The sequence below is a fragment of the Artibeus jamaicensis genome, unplaced genomic scaffold (assembly GCF_021234435.1).
Source record: "Artibeus jamaicensis isolate MK-2021 breed Jamaican fruit bat unplaced genomic scaffold, CSHL_Jam_final contig_1998, whole genome shotgun sequence".
NCBI classification, from domain to species: Eukaryota; Metazoa; Chordata; class Mammalia; order Chiroptera; family Phyllostomidae; genus Artibeus; species Artibeus jamaicensis.
This window is the reverse complement of record NW_026521407.1, coordinates 412,676-430,035: the sequence shown is the minus strand read 5'-3', so window position 1 is coordinate 430,035 and position 17,360 is coordinate 412,676. Positions and strand designations below refer to the sequence as shown.

General features: G+C 40.7%; 1 protein-coding gene across 4 annotated transcripts in view; it reads right to left on the bottom strand.

Annotated features, from left to right (window-relative positions):
- Positions 1-17,360, bottom strand: part of IKZF3 (IKAROS family zinc finger 3) — an 81,480-nt gene that overhangs the window by 51,588 nt on the left and 12,532 nt on the right. For 2 of the 4 annotated variants that reach the window (XM_053656184.1, XM_037140574.2), the window contains 2 exons: positions 8,456-8,509; positions 6,410-6,508 (listed from right to left, as the gene is read on the bottom strand). In XM_053656184.1, the coding sequence (XP_053512159.1) occupies positions 6,410-6,508; positions 8,456-8,509 (153 nt within the window). Of the gene's footprint in view, positions 1-6,409; positions 6,512-8,455; positions 8,510-17,360 lie in introns of all 4 variants that reach the window. The other 2 variants (XM_053656183.1, XM_037140573.2) reach the window with 1 other exon arrangement.

Genomic DNA, 17,360 nt, shown 5'->3' with positions numbered 1-17,360 from the left:
GTTGCCATTTGCCTTCTTCTGAGTGTGACTCCAGGGATGTCACCTTCAAGAAGTAGTATGAAGCTAGAAGAACACCATGTGCCTTTCCTCAGCACAAGTGACCACATCCTGTGCCAGGCGGCATTTTTCAGTCTCTGTGGTTAAGAACCGGTACAAGTTAAAGCATAGCTAGGCAGAGCTGGAATGTTTAGTTGAAGCTGTGATTTGAATCTCAGAGGGTTTAGACATAGAGCTCTTTTTCCTCATCCCTCAAGAATTTAAGACAAAAGAAGAAGCTGCAAGAAATAATGTCTCTTCTCTTCCTTTAATAAACACATGTAAACTCATATAATTAACCTAAATAATTTATTTAGTCATACACTCAGCACATACTTACTGCACACCAACTATAGTCCAAGTACTGTTCTAGCTGTTGCAAACACTTAGCATGAGAAAGACAGCTGAAGAGCCTATCTAATGAAGGGCGGGGGGTGAGAGACTACAATAAACAAGCAAATAAATCAAACTCTAAAATTGTCCATGCAGAGAATTAAAATAGAGTGCGGTGCTAAGATACTGATTGGGTTATCAGGGAACATCTCTCTGAAGAAATGACACCTAAGAGGGGATCTGAGTGACATTCATAAAGCAACAGTGAACAGATTTACCAACATAAATATTAGCATGAAATGTGTGCAATATGGACACGGGTATCATGCTTAAATTCACCGAAAAGCCTGGGAGTAATCCATAATGTCAACAGGAACAATTTTTGGATGGCAGGACAGAGGTGGGTTTTTCTTTTGTCTTTCCACTTCTCTGAACTACCAAACTGTGGTGTAAAACAAAAATATATAGGGTCTGGTACAAATAACACCCTTTTTTATTACAAAATCATAAGCCTGCAATTCTGTAACATCACAATATCACACTCAAGCACGCCATATGCCATTTTTGATGAAATGATCAAATGAAAACTGTTAATTAGTATACCCATATTATTAGCCCACCAACCACACTCAAGCAGGCCTTACTTCTGCTGAACGTGTATTGAGTCTTTGTCCCTAGTTCCTGGCACAGAGTTCCTCAAACTCTTGAAACTTCCTGAGTTATAGGACTATCCTTTGTTATTCACAAGCCCCTTTAAATCATACCTGGGTTTATGCTACAGAAATGACTTAGGGTGAGGACCCTAAGTAGCCTCAGGATGGGTTGATCACAAGAAAGACTAAGTGACTTAGGGGGTTGGAACTTTCAGCCCTGTCCACTAACCCCCAGGAAGGGGAAGAGACTGTAGATTGAGCTCTATGAAAACTCTTGAACAGTGAGAGTTAGAAAGCTTCCAGGTTAGTGAACACATGGAGGTGTGCCCAGAAAGGGCATGGAAGCTCCCCTACCCCAAACCTTGCCTTATGGATCTCCTTCCCTTGGCTGTTCCTGAGTTCTATCCTTTATAATAAACTGGCAATAGTAAGTAAAGCTCTTTCCTAAGTTCTGTGGGTCATTCTAGCAAATTATCAAACCTGAGGTAGGTTTGTGGAAAACCTTGAACTTGTAACCACGTTGGACAGAGTGTGTCCAACGTGTCTTCACTTCAGACATTTCTGATATTAACTCCAGGAGCCAGTATGAGAATTGAATTGAATGTCGAATTTCCAGGTTTTTCCTGGAATACTAGAGAATTGGTGGTCGATGTCGGGAATATTCTAGAATTGGTGTCAGAAGTAGGACTTTTTGGATGAGTGGCTAATGAAAACATGTGGTTTAGGAAGAAAAAGGAGGAGAGCGTGGGAGATGAGAAACCTCTGATTCCTAGCCACGTGGTTGCCCATGTTACGGAGCAGCAGCTGTGCGGTGATCAGTTCCTGGAGGGAAAATTACCAAGGGCATTCAGAGATGGATCCAGCTCCTGAGGAGCTGGTTCATTGGATGCATGAGGAACTGCAAACTAATGAGTAAGAGATGAAATATACAGTCCGTTGGTTATCTGTGATAACTAAAATGAACTGAAAAGAGAGTCCTGGGTCAGACCTCAGTGCTGGACCAAGCTCAGATTTAGGTTGGTTTAAGCTTTGGTTGCTGGGTTCAAAGCTGCCCCAAGGGAAAAATGATGCAGTGACAACGGAGAGTACCTCGAAGAGAAGGTCATCGAGAAGGTGATTCACATGGGGTCTATGCAAAACCAAGAAACTACTGAAACCGGGGAGTGGAGTGTGAAGTTGTCTCATTTTACAAATCAGTACCATCGGCTTCTGAAGAATCTTTACTAAATGGATTGTGAGGATGACTCCATTAAGGGGAATGCCTTTGGTTTTGAATGCTACAGAGTGGAAGAGCATGTACGTGTTGACACTAGATCCACAGCTCAGTATAAAACTAAAACTATAAAGCTCACTAAAATCCCAGATGGTTATGCATGACCCAGACCCAGAGCATGCTTTTCCCATGGGAACAGTCAGCTGGTTGGACTGGCTAAAAGCTACTGTAAGGTCTCTACCCCGAGAAAGGACCATCCAGCTCCCTCTATAAATGCCAAGTGGAACACCCCAGATGAAGCAGTTGATATGCTTCATCTGTAAGCCATACAGGACTGACTTTATGATAATCAAGATGTTCACCCACTGAATATGCCTGTTACCGAATATGGTTAGGTGTTGTAGCTTAAGGAGGTGTTCTAAAAATGTACATGTTGGATAGGGTATGGTAAAGTCAGTGCAGCGATAGGAGGAGATGAGAGTGAGGCTTGGAAAGGAGAAGTTTATTATACTCAGAGGTCCGAGGGAGGGGCACCACATGCCATGCAGGGCCATGTGCGAAAGCTATTGGTCCAAAGGCAGAAAAGAAGAGGGGCAATCCAAGGCCAGAGTCGTTGCTGGAATTTCTGAGAGAAGGCGCAGCAGGACAGGAAAAAGAGTTTGAACAATACCGGCAGGCGTTGGGACATTAAATGTGGTCTCTAGTTGTCCGGTACTTAGCCCTGGGATTCCCTTGGACTTGGGGCTGGCTGGGGGCAGAATATTAGCTTACTGTATGAGAGTTAGGTAAGAAGATGGTTGGGGGATAGAGAATCTGGACTGTTTGGTTTGTCTATGAAAAATAGTCTCCTGGCCAAGTGCTTTGCTATCTCTAAGAATTGACTATCCCTGGAAAGGATAGTCTTTGCCCAGGTCTGTGAGGTCCCCAAATCTAAAAGTGTCAAAAATACAGCAAATAAGAAAATACAGTTAATATAATTGCCCTTGTGATAAATGGATGCTGAAGGGACAGACACAGATTCTAAGAAAACACAGAGCAAGGGTCCCCGTTTGCAAGCCACCCCGTTTAACCTTTACTGCTGCAAAATCAAGCAACATTTTGAGAAGCTTTATTGAATTTGCTCTCTCAGCTTCCCCCTCGTGGGTCTTACAGATGCTAATAAAAGCATTAGATTAATTAAAAAGAAAATGAGGAGAAGCAGAAGGGAGAGTCAAGGGACTTGTTCCAGCAAGGTGGAAAATTGTAAATGGTTATTAAGAAATTAGGTGAGCCCTGGCCAGGTGGCTCAGTTGATTGGAGCACCATCCTGGACACCAAAAGATCACAGGTTTGATCCCAGTCAGGGCACCTACCTAGGTTGTGGGTTTGATCCTTTCCTCTTTCTCTAAAAATCAAAAAGGTTTCCTCCGATGAAGATTTTTTAAAAAAGAAAGAAAGAAGGTGAATGAAGGAAACATTGATATGGCCAAAAGAAAGAAAAAAAAAAAAGAAAGGGGGAGAGTTAAGAGACTCGTCTCAGTAGGGTAAACATTTGTAAATGTTTATGGGGCTTATGGCAAGGCCTTTCCAACAGTGACTATTGGGGGTTTGGACTAGAGAATTTACATTTAGCCTGTTATTGGACATTAATCAAAACTCCCCCATGATTGCATGACAAAAAACCATCTTAATATCTGAAACACCCATATCTTAGGTGATGTCAGAAAAATGCTGTATTGGGGAGGGCAATGCCCAGGAGAGTTCCATAATAAAGTGAAAATGGTTTATACAGGATTTTGCTACCTGGGGGGTGCAAAAAGAGATATTAGTAGAGATCTTTTTTATTCTTGAGACTGACTTGGAACTGTGTGAGGGGCTGCCAGATTCTATCATTATTTGGACCATGTCCTATAAACACCCTTGACTGACTAACAAGAGCTGCTTGGTTATGGACGGCAATTCCAAGGTGAATGGACAATATCCTGTTTGTAAGACTACCACTCAGGTCGAAGAAGGTAAAAACACACCAGCTCAGTGAGGCGAGTTCCATGCTGTTTTCCTAGCTGTGATGGAAGAATTGAACAAGGATAAAAGCCTCTGTTTGTGTTTTCACCCAACTGGTGGTTCATGACCGTGCCCTGGCCGTATGGGTACGCAGAAGGACAGTGAAAACCTGGTCTATTAAAGGATGCCCATATCGGGCATTGCCCTGTGGAGATCACTATGGAAACTTGAGCGGTACATTAAAATGGGACTTGTTGATACCCATCAGAAGAACCCCCTTCCAAGTGTGGAAGGTGACCAGAGCCAATGAGTGAATATTGCCGTGTACTGGCTTGGAATGGCCACCTGGGTCCATGAAATGAGTAGACATTTGGGGACCTCAGCAATGTAGAGGGGTGAATCTGCATATGTTCCTTTATCACCCTTTGAGGCTCAGAATGCTAACAAGAACTGTTCTGTCTATTACTAAGACACATAATGGCTGCAGATGACTATGGGTTAGAGTCTTCAGGGGGGAGGCCCCACCCAGAGTTCACAAGTGGGTTATGTTGAACCAATGCCAGTAACCCCAGAAGGGCTACAAAGGAGTTTTGACAGAATAGACACTGACTCTGGACCAGACTTCACTTACCGGGTGGTAGATGCAAAAGGTCAGAATACTAAAAAAGAACTGGAATGGAAGACATAGCACCAATTTGGACTACAAGGAATACACTGTACAACCCGTAATGTCAAGCAAAGGGCCGCGAGATAGCTTCTTCATAATACTGTTTTTGTAGAGAACTGGAACACACAACTGAAACGCTAGTTGTTTAAGACTCTCTGAAGCCCCAAGGTGCCTCACCTCATCCTTACCTCAGAATGTCATGTACACCTCATTTTCCCCCCTCTCTCTCTGAGCCTCGCATGTATGTGGGGTGTCTGACTCTCACATATGGGAGTTTCCACTATGTATATAGGTCGTTACATTGGGTTCTTTTTCTCTTGTTACTCTGCCTCATGTAGACTTATTAGACCAAATGAGAGAACCCTGAAGACTAGAGGAAAGTTTCTTCCTCTCCCATACCAGTGACTGTAGATTTTTATGGTTCTTTTGCTGTAAGAGGCTCATGGTCAAAGACCAGAGGGTGGCCTGTGGTATATACAAAAATAGACTTGGGCCTTAACCCCAGATTCCTGGCACAGAGTTTCTAAAACTCTTGGAATTTCCTGAGTGATAAGAGTATATTTTGTTATTAAAAACAAGCCCCCTTTCCAATCACACCTGAATGGTTTATGCTACAGAGGTGACTGACTGACTTAGGGTGGGGACCCTAAGTTGCCTCAGGATGAGTTGGTCACCAAAAAGACCAAGTGATTAGAGGGTTGGAACTTTCAGCCCCATCCGCTAACCTCCAGGAAGGGGAAAAGCGACTATTGATTGAGCTCTTCTATAAAAACTTTTGAACAACGGGACTCAGAGGGCTTCTGGGTCGCTGACCACTGCGAAGTGATGGGATTGCGGTGTGCCCGGAAAGGACACGGAGGCTCTCCCACACCATATTCTGCTCTATGCACTTCTTCCACTTTGCTCTTCCTGAGTTGTATCCTTTATAACACGCCGGCAATCGTAAGTAAAGTGCTGTCCTAAGTTCTATAGGCCATTCCAGCAAATTATTAAACCTGAGGGAGGTTTGTGGGAAACCCTGAATTTGTAGCCAAGCCAGAAGAAGTGCAGGTAACCTGGGGGTCTGGCACTTATAATTGGTGTCTGAAGCGAGGGCAGTCTTGTGAAACTGACCCCTTAACCTGTGGGTGCAGCTTAACTCTGGGAGTTCGTGTGAGAATTGAAATGCTGGATGCCCAGTTGGTGTCTGAAGCTTTGGAGAATTAGTTGTTGGTGTTGGAAAACACCTCAGATGAACCTTTCTATAGTGAGCATGTATTATTTTCACAATGAAAAAATAAAAATAACATTTAAACAATAAAGTTAGTATATCTTGAACACTGAATAAGCACCTTAAATTTTCAAAATTTGTTGATATTGATAGCAAATTATTCAATGGAATGCTTATAACGTGAATAAAACTGAATTACTCTCGACTCGCTCCACAAACACAAGCTTTCCTTGGAGAGTCCCTGATTTCTTCTTCCTATTAAGTCTTGACCACATTTATAACCATCAGTTATTAGTCTGAATGCTATGGCTCACCTCCTGTATCTTCATCTTCATTGGCTGGGCATTCTGCACTGTCCACAGTTTCTGTTTCATGAGGTTTGGTTAAACTGTAGTCATTTAAAATCACTGGACCTTCTAGGAGTTAAGAAGAATTTTAACTATGCAGTCAACTTTCAACATTTTTTAATAAACACGTATTAAGTCCATTCCCAGTTTGGCTTCACACAAACCCTTAGTGATAGACAGCCCAAGTGAGATATATGTGAAAACTCTAGAGGTTAAGAAATACATCCGGGGTTCATGCACCTTTCCATTAGACATGAGTTTCTTGAATATTTCTTTTCACTGGAGTTATAATGCACTCAGGTTGCTTCTGGACAGAAATTCTCTCTCCTTTGGGATGTCTCATCATATTCAGTAGGATGTTATTACTTTGTATGACCAAGAAGTATTAATATGTAGCCATGAAAAATACCTAGCTTGAAAATACTGTTGTTGGGGAAAGTTGGGGAAAGATGCTTTTCTTAGAGGAAGCCTGAAAGCTTCCTGTTTTCCTTTTCTGTTCACATTGTAAATGTGATTCTCTGGAAAACACATTGGTCCTCCAGTTCCTCTATTTCCTCAAACATGTACTAAATGTTGACAAGGCTACAGGTATGAATAAGTCAAATTCCTGTCCCCGAGGAGCTTATACAAATGTAGATAAGACAAGCCCTCAACTGCAATGCAGGACTCAAACAGGAGATAGTACAAGTCTGCCAGGTAGACTCGGACAAAAGACTAAGGGAAATACAAAGTGTTATGGGAGCTCGTAAGTACGAGGGAGTGTATATAACAAAAGCATGCTAAAAAAACAAGCAAACTTGTTAAAAATCAAGCTTTGTGGAAATATAATTTTGTACAATAAATGATAATATTAGAAGAAAAGGGAATCGTAGAATTATTTCACAAGTAAAGCGTGAACAAAAAGATGAGAACAAAAGAACTGAAAAGTGAACTGCTTTATGTTAGACTCCTTCCAGATTCAATAAAGTATTTACATGCAACATTTAGTCAAAGACACTGAATCCATGGTATTCAAATGAGGTTGAAGTAGAAGTAACCGGAACCTCTGCATGGCGGTCCTCACGGCTGCGGCCAGGACACCACACGTGAAGCAGGGCTTTTACTGGAATGTGGGAGTAAAATGGAAACAGGCTTCATAAAACCCATGACTGAGAGGTCCTGAAAAATGTCTGTCTATCCAGGACTCATGTTTTGCTGTATAAAGAGGTGAAGTTTCTAATTTCTGCCTATCATGACATACACCCTGTGAACTCTGAGAATCTGTTATAAACAGTGGTTCACTTTTCTCAAGCCTGAAATAACTAACTCATAATGTGCACGCCTGAACAACTCATATGGGGTATAGGTTCAATGAAAATATAAGGCTACGACTCACAGTAATGCAAAAAGACACATATGTGATAACTTTTGTAATACAACATAATAAGATTTGATTCAAAAAGCGAGTTAATCAATAGAGAAAACATGGAAATTGTTTTTAGGAAATAAATTATTTTAAATGTTAATAGTTTATTTTGAAGCAGGGGTCCGCAAACAATGGCCCAAGGGTCAAATCTAACCACGGCCTGTTTCTGTATGGGCCCTGGAGGTGGAATGGTTTTTACGGTTTTTAAGGGTTGTAAAAAATATGAAGAGGTATATGCAACAGAGGCCAATGTGGCTCAGAAAGTCTAAAATATTTACTATCTGGCCCTTTACAAAAACAGTTTGCTGATCGCTGTTCTCGAGTGAAAAACACAAGCCTACTGTATTATTGAACAAAACCTGTCTCTATTTAAACCGATCAGCTGGAAAAATAACAGTGATGAACATCTCGTGGGGTGTGGTTTGGGCCTATGATCCCAACAAACTTATACGATCCAAATGGATGAGTTATTTTTGCATCGGGAAGAGATAAACACATTTATTGTCCCCAACACATTTCCATAGTGTTTTTGCTGCAACCAGAAAGTCCTCCTTTCTTCGGTAATTTCGGTAAAGTTATATTTCTAGACAGGAAAGACCTGATGTTACCTGTGGGCACAGACTGCTCCTGACTGCTTTTCAGTTCCACATTAGGTTTTATATCTGAAAGAAAAAAGATCATAATTAGCATTGCTTAGAGTCAATCGTATTTTTTTCAGATTTGAGGATGGTCCATTTAATAAGGATGCCATTTTGGAAGCTTCAGCAGCAGATGCCCTCTTCAGAGCAGAACTATCCTTTCTCCTTAGCCTCCCTTAATTCTCGAAGAGAATAAAAAGTATTAACTACACAGCAATTGTGTTTTAAAGAGATTAAGAAGAAAAATTAGTACTTTGCATTTACCCATATATTTAATATTTCTGGTGCTTTTGATTTTTTTATGAAGACCTGAGTCCCCCTCTGGTATCATCTCTGTTCGGTCTAAGGAGCCTCCTTTGGCGTTTTCAGCAATGCCACAGCACGAGTGACAACTTAGTTTTCATTTACTTGGAAATGTCTTTATGTTGCCTTTAATTTTAGAGAATATTTTTACTTGATATAGAATTCTGGGCTGACAGTTTACTTCTAGCACTTTAAAAATGGCACTCCACTGTCTTCTAGCCTCTGCTGCTCCTAAGTTAGTGATAATATTTACATATTATGCTTTTTCTCTGAATGCTTTCAAGATCTTCTCTTTACCGTGGTTTTCAGTAGTTTGACTATCATATGCTTAGGTGTGATTTTATGTGAATTTATCCCACTTGGGTTAATTGAACTTCTTATCTGTAAAATTATGTTTTTCACCAAACTAGCTACATTTTTAGCCATTATTTCTTCAAATTTTTTTCTCCTCCATTCTCTTGCTCTTTTCCTTTTAGGACTTCAATTGCCTATGAATGTTAGACTTTTCATATTTTCCCTCAGTTCCCTGAGGTCTGTTCTTTTTCCCCTTAATTTTTTTCCTTGCTGTTGTTCAAATTGAATACTTTCATTAATATATCTTCAAATCTTCTTAATTTCTTCTGTTATCTTCATTTGCTGTTAAGTCAGTCCAATGAACTTCTTATTTCATATATTATAATTTTTAGTTGTAGAACTTTCCATTTTGTTCTTTTTTTTTTGTAGTTTCTTTGCTGAGATTTCCTGTTTGTTAATTCACTGTAAGCATATATCCCTCTACATCTTTGAGTATAATTATTACGGCTGTTTCAGATCCTTGTCTTCCAGTTCCGATATCTATGCCACCTTGAGCTCAGTCACCACGGATTTCCTTTCCTCTTGAGTGTGGGTAACATTTTCCTTCTTCATGTGAGCTACTCATTTTGGAAAATACCCAGGATATTGTAAATGATGTTACAGAATTAATAAATTCTGTTATGTTCCTTTGAAGACTAAGAGACTTTATTTTACTCTTAAAATTTTTTAAAATAAATTTTTAGAAGATTTTTAGAGAGAGGAGAAAGGAAGAAGAAAGAGAGGGAGAGAAACATCAATGTGTGATTGCTTCTGCGCACTCCTTACTGGGGACTTGGTCTGCAACCTAGGCTTGTGCCCTGACTGGAAATCGAACCTGCAACCCTTTGGTTGGCAGGCCTGTGCTCAATCCACTGAGAGCATGTAGTTAACTTGCCTGGACTCTAACCCAAATTTTGTCTTACTGGTGATGGGCAGCAGCTAGGGTACCCAGACCTCCCAGTGTGCCTGGTATTGAGGGTTTCCCAGAGACCCTTCCAGATGCACAAATTTCTGTTTAGATGGACTGCTCAGAGTATGACCCGTGTAAGGGTAGTTCAAGGATCAGCTACAGATTTGGATCAACCAGAGGATTTATACAAAAAAAAAAAAAAGCTTTCCCTATTCTAGACTTCTCCTCCTTACTTCTTAGCTGCTGTGCTTGCTATGTTTTATTTTGAAGAGTTTTTCATTGTTTGTGCTATTACCACTGTCCAGATTTTCCCCCTTTGTCCCCCTCTCCGCAACCCCTTTCCCACAGTCAATCCCCGTACAGTTGTTCGTGTCCATTGGTGACTCATACAGGTTCCTCGTCCAATCCCTTCACCTTCTAGCCAGTCCCACCTTTGCTATGGCTTTTTAAGCCAGTAAAACTACAGATTATGTTCCCAAGTTTTGGTCATCCTGAGGCAAAAACTGGGGCCTGAACTTGGACAAAAACACATATAACAAGTTGATTTTGTCATTTTTCAATGCCTTCATTTTTTTCAGATTTTATCCAGAACCAGTCATTGTTATTTGTTAGAAGCCTGGTTCAATAAAATGTACTCCTCCGTTACCAGAAATTGAAAATCATGGTGGGGGAGGCAGAAGAGAGAATAGGAGAGAATAAATGGTGATGGAAGGAGACTTGACTTGAGGTGGTGAACATGCAACACAACATACAAATGATGTGTTATAGAATTGTACACCTGAGACCGATACAATTTTATTAACCAATGTCACCCCAATGAATTGAATTTTAAAAAATGAAAATATCCTCTGTTCTTTATTTTAATAGTAGTCATATCCACAAAACTGTTCAAGATAGTACTGATTTTAAATACTGTATGGTAAAATGTTGTTGTACTCCAACTTTTTGCAAAAATATAGTCACTATATTTATATTCTAATTTTTAAAAATCAACGCATCATCATTAGATATTAGCAGCCAAACATAAAGGCTAGGAATATACACATATGTTAAAAATTAGCAAAAAGGTAGCCTGGCATGGGTGTCAAAACTCAAGAGAGGTGAAGGGACTGTCCATACAAAGAACGGGGCAGGTGAGGGCAGCGTCCTGGAGACAGAGCAGCATGAAGAGTGTGCCCGTGTGGGGTGAGCAGGAGGTCAGGAGGGACTCCATAATACACGGAGGGCAGGCAGCATGGAAAGTCAGATCCTGAGAAAGGTAAGGAGGGCATTCAGGCAGGAAAATCGCCTGACTTGGAGTATTCGAGTTTGAGACAGATGAAGAAGGTAGCCACACGAAAGAACAAATGACCATGAGTCAGTGGTTGAGTACAATGAAGAAGACATCTATGCACGGGGTTGGTCTGGTGTACAGTTTCAGAGCCAACACGGGGTGAGCAAGGCACCCACACATGGGACAGTGGGGGCTGGCATCATGGAACCAAAGTGGGGCCAGGAAAGCTTCTCTGCACGGGAGTAGAGCAGCGCACAGCGTCAGAACTCGAGTCGGGTGAAGGGGGCATCCTCATATTAGAGGCAACCTTGCAAGTAGTTGAGAAGTGTGCCCACACAGAGCAGGAGGCGTGGTGCAGGGTGTCAGGGACAGCATCTGCACTGAGAAGGATGCAGCAGTGGCAGTGGATGATTGGTTCTCTAAAGGAGGATTGCTACAATAAGTATCAAAAATAAGGAGAGCAAGACACATTTTTCTCTGTCAGAGGAGTTACAAATATGAAAATGTGTGGTACTGCATTGGAATGGAGGTAGGGGCATACACGCGTGACTTCTACACAGAAATATAAAATATGGGTGTAAATGTGTGCGCATGTGTACCTGTGGGTGAACACACGGATAGTCCCCAGCCCTGCCTACTGAGAGCACCTGGGAGCAGTGACATACAACAGCTTCTAGGATTCAGAGACTAAGTTCTAAATGTCATTCTCCACTGAAAGGAGCCAGGCTCATTGGAGAAATGGCTGGTTCTAGGGTTGGAGTGGGGAAAGTACAAGATGAGTCTGGAACTTTTTGTGTGTCAGAAAGCAAAGAAGTGTTCACAGAATGAAGAGGATGTGTTAAAAAAAAAAACACAGAAATCCTCTTGAATAGGTTTCTACTGGCCAAATGTGGAACAAGGGAGCACATCAAAATAATGATAGTATTGGATTGTAACCCACTGAAACAAACAGAAATTCACTGAGTCCATATTGACAGTAAGTGAATAAATTGAAAGTCTGAAGACAAATGGAATATTTACATAGCTTCAATGGGCTTCTCCCCATAATACTTATTACAAAGATGAAAAGAATAACCGTATGATGGAGAAGTGACCAACTCCACTGTAACCGAGCAGCGTGACCATCATCAGTAATGAGACAGATGAAAATTATGTGCCACCTGATCACGAAGAGAACACAGCATCATTTCTGGGATACTCCTGCCAAATCAGCATCATGTAGATCTAACCATGAGAAAACAAACAAACTCTGACGGAGGGGACAGTTTACAAAATAACTGGTTTGTAATCCTCAAAATTGTCAAGGTCATGAAAGACTGAGGACCTCTTCCACAGTGAAAGAGAGGGAAGAGCTGCGACAGATAAATACAATGTATGGTTCTCAGCTGAACCCTCCCTCAGTAAAGAACATCAGACACACAATTGGAGAAATCTGAATGAGGTCCAAGGATTAAATGGCAGTACCGTAGCAATGCTAGTTTCCTGATTTTGATGGTTGTTTTGTAGCAGAAGGTAGAACGCACACACTAGAGTATTCAAGGGTGATAGGATATCATGTCAGCAACTTTCTCTCAAAATTTCCGGGAAAGAAATTGTTTTTTGGTTACTGTATTGTAACTTTTCTGTAAGTTTGATAATTTTTTTTAAGTTAAAAAAAAGTTACCCATGAAACTTATAATTGCATACTAAAGGGATTCTTAACAGGAAAAAAAGCAAGAAAGAAACCTCGCTCAAAGGTTTCACATGAGCAACCTTCACGTGAAACATCTTGTAGTTACTACCAAGCAAGATGACTTTTGATTTGGTGACCCAAAGGGGAAAGGTCCTGGTCTCCTGAACCTTCTAAACCCTCTGCCAACAACATTTACATCGCTCTCAATATTTTTTCAAGAGGCCTTGTGTGCTAAAGTTAACAACAGAAATAACTGAGTATAGTTTCTGAGAGAGGGTTCTGACTACCTTAGTACTCAGAACTTAAAGGAGACATTAAAAGCCATCTATAATCAGGCTACATGGATGATGTTCTTGGGTACTAAGAAAAATACTTAAATCACAAGGACAGAATAAATGGAGGTACATTTCCTTCCCTGAACTTAAGGTCTTTATAAAACAGGAAGCCCAGGATGGATAGACAGTAAAGGAATTCCCAACTGAAGACCAGAAACCTGTTCGATATCTCTAAGTGCAGCAAAAACTCTTCAGTTTTCAATGGACTGTTGTGTAATTTCTTATACTTCAGTCCAAAAAACGTTGATGGGATCCATCCATTTGATGGGATCTATGGGGGTCTTTTAATGTGTTGGCAATTGACATAGCTTTAAAATATATTTTTTAAAAGAACATTCTAGAACTCAAAGAAGAAAGGGTCCATATAGCGCTTTTGCTGGCTACCAGGCCCGTGGCCTCTCTCCTTTCAGGCATGTGCTCAAAAGTCACCTGACCGAACAAGCCTTACCGAGCTACCCTATATAAAATGCCACCCTTCACTGTCACTTTCTCTTATCTCGCTTTATTTTTCTTCATAAAATTTCTACATTGTCACCACCTGACATATTTACGGTCATTTCTGTTTTTATCTGTCTCCTGCCACCAGAATGTGAGGTCCAGAAGAACCTTCTGGGATACTATATGTATTTTTAATGCTATTTTGCTGTATATTTAGCTCCCAAAATAGTGCCTACTCCTGATGGGCACTCAGTAAATACTTGTTAAGCGAACACATGAATTTTGACATCTCTACGGTTGACAGGAGCACTCTGGATCGAGGTTCTGCAGACAATGGCTTCACCACCTGCTTCTGTGTGGCCGGCAAACCAAGAATGGTTTTTTATATTCGTAAGTAGTTAGAAAATAATCAGATGAATATTGTTTTGTGCCACTTGAAAACTAAATGCAGTTCTGCTTCAGTGTCCATAAATAAAGTTGTACCGTGAACATGGACAAGCCCGTTCACTTAGGTGTTGTCCGTGGTGGCTTTCCTGCACCGATGGCAGGGCTGAAAGTAGCTGAGACAGAGACTCTTTGACTTGCAAAACCTGACACATTCAGTATCTGGTGCTTTACGGAAAAAGTCTGCTCTAGACCTATTACTAATACTAATACTGTGCTGTCTAATAGAGTAGTCCCTAGTTTAAGTTTATTAAAATTGAAAATGTAGTTTCTCAGTCACACCAGCCACACTGCAGGTACTCAAAGAACGTGTAGCTAGTGGCTACTCTGTTGGACAACACAAATCATCTCAGAAAGTTCCAAACGACGCTGTTTTCGATTTTAGAATATCGCACTGTTGCCTGGGATACCACTGCAAAGCTATCACTTTAAAACAAACATGAAAAGTCTGGCTCAGGAAAAAAAAAAAGGTAAGTGAATCAAACTATGTAGAAATTCAATATCAACCAAAATCTTAAAGATATTATACTAAGAAACAGCTTAACAATGACCATCTTCTATCAATATTTCCAAAATTCTTTTTTTTTAATATTTTATTATTTATTTATCTTTAGAGGGGAAGGGGGGGAAGGAGAGAGGGAGAGAAACATCAATGTATGGTTGCCTTTTGTGCATCCCCTGCTGGGAACTGGCCTGCAGGGAACCGGCCTGCAACCCAGGCATGTGCCCTGACTGGGAATCGAACCGCGATCGTGTGGTTCGCAGGCCCGCGCTCAATCCACTGAGCTACACCAGCCAGGGCTCCAAAATTCTTTTAAGTGGAATTTCAGGGAAAAGCGGTGACTTCCACGAATGCAGTTATCAAAGCCATAAAGCATCCAGGCAGCACCTTTCATACAAAATATTTCACAAATGTGACTGATTGAAAATCTAATGTGACTTTTCTGAGAATGAAAAAACCCCTCCACATGAGGCCAAGCATCCAGACAAAATGGTTTGTACTTACATGTGTATCCACAAATATGTTTGTGGTATCGTGTTTCTATTAAGGTTTTTTGGTACTACTGGATAAATCCATTTTTCTTATCTTATTTAAAAGCCAAAATTATAACCTAGCAGAAAACCCTAGTTAACACTCATTCATAACAGATACCCTCTTTCTCTTCCCACAGCGAAGCACCCGATCTCCTAATATTTTTTTTCAGGTTTAACTAAATCATTAGTGTTTTCCATCAACACCTGACCTCTTAAATAACAAGTCTTTTTTTTTTTTTTTCAAATGCTGGGTTTTTTTTTAGATTTTATTTATTTGTTTTTAGAGAGAGGAGAAGGGAGAGAGAAAGAGAGGGAGAGAAATATCAATGTGCTGTTGCCTCTCACACACGCCCAACTGGGTGGGGACCTGGTCTGCAACCCAGGCATGTGCCTTGATTGGGAATCGAACCAGCAACCCTCCATTTCACAGGCGGGTGTTCAATTCACTGAGCCATACCAGCTAAGGCCCTAAATAACAAGGCCCTTATAAGATTTAGATCTCTGACAAATATATTGGACTGTAAGAGTTAAAGGCTATTTTTTTTGTAGCCTCCCAAAGCACCTGACAAATTCAATTTTTTTCCTACCAGCACTGAAAGCAAGCCTTCATCACATGCTCACTGAGAAATGACAATTTCAATTTTGTTTTTATTCCTTGGATCCTCTTTTCATTGACAAAGACCACTATTTAAATTTTTTTTCGCTGTTTAGAATTTTTGTTATGGTACCGATATTTTTCTCAGAGATTCTGGCATTCTATGTGCTGCAAAATTAAAGGGAGTGGGTGACAAATAAAATTTAAATTTGGAAATGGCAGGAGTCTAGTTCATTGAGATTTCATCAAAGTTCATGTGTGAATGTTTTTACCTTTTGTTCTAATATAATCCATGAACAAAATCATTAGCAACCAAATTTATAACCATATTTTTAACTTGAATCATTCTGAACTTGCCTTCATTTTGATACTATTAAGTAATTATTATTCAGTTGAGAATACCAGCTAACCAAATTATGCTCTTCAGATTCAGAGATCGGGTTTCCAAGGGCTGTTCTGCTCCCGGCAGGAGGTGTAGCTGCTAAAGGACAACCAAGTGCCTCAGAAAGACACTTGGCCACTGAGGGCTGCCGGAAGCTGTCTCTGAATGCTGGCGTTCCTTTTTATCTTCCTAACAGAAAAATGACTCTCCTACACCCATGCCTCTTCAAAAAAGTGGTTTCTTTTATCTAAAATGTCCACTTTTACTTTTTAACCCAAAGCTTGGGAAACTGTGTCACTCACTACAAAAATATTCACAATTGCAACATTAACACTCGGGGCAGAAGTGTTAGCTACTCTTTCTAAAAGGTCCTTCACCATTCCCTTTAATCACTACGACATATAATCAGTTCCTAGAACCTTGGCATCACAAGGTCAGTTCTGTAAAATGAAACATTATCCCAGTAACTAATGAAATTAGGATATTAGAAATGAAGTGTGAGAGCCGGTTCGATTCCCAGCGGGGCACATGCCTGGGTTGCAGGCCAGGCCCCCAGTAGGGGCCATGGCAGAGGCAACCACAGACTGATGTTTCTCTCCTTCTCTTTCTCCTTCCCTTCCCTGTCTCTAAATATAAATAGATAAAATCTTAAAAAGAAAAGAAATGGAGTGGGTATCTTAACTACCTTAAGTGACCTTCCTCTGCCACATGATGCTTTCTTCTAATTTTTCACTATTTGGGTTGTATAGCCTCCACTTAGACACTACCAGTGATATAGAAGTTATTCCTGTCCATCTCAGAATAAGCTCTAATGGTTAAAAAATTCTGCCCTGACCAGTGTGGCTCAGTTGGTTGGAGTGTCATCCGTAACCAAAAGGTTAGTGGGTTCCATTCCCAGTCAGGTCACATAACTAGCTCTCAGGTTTGATCCTCGATCCTGGTGTGTAAGACAACCAACTGATGGATGCTTATCTCTTGGGTGAGGATTTAAAAAAGGAAAAAAGATCTTTCTTAAATGTAGCTGAATTCAAACTTCCTGAAATGTTCATTTCAAGTCCTAGTTCAGCTTCCTGGCAACATACAAGATAAGTTATCACTCAGACGCTACCACTCAGTTCCCTGGCTTCTGAACCTGGCTTTGTTTGGGTCGGTCCT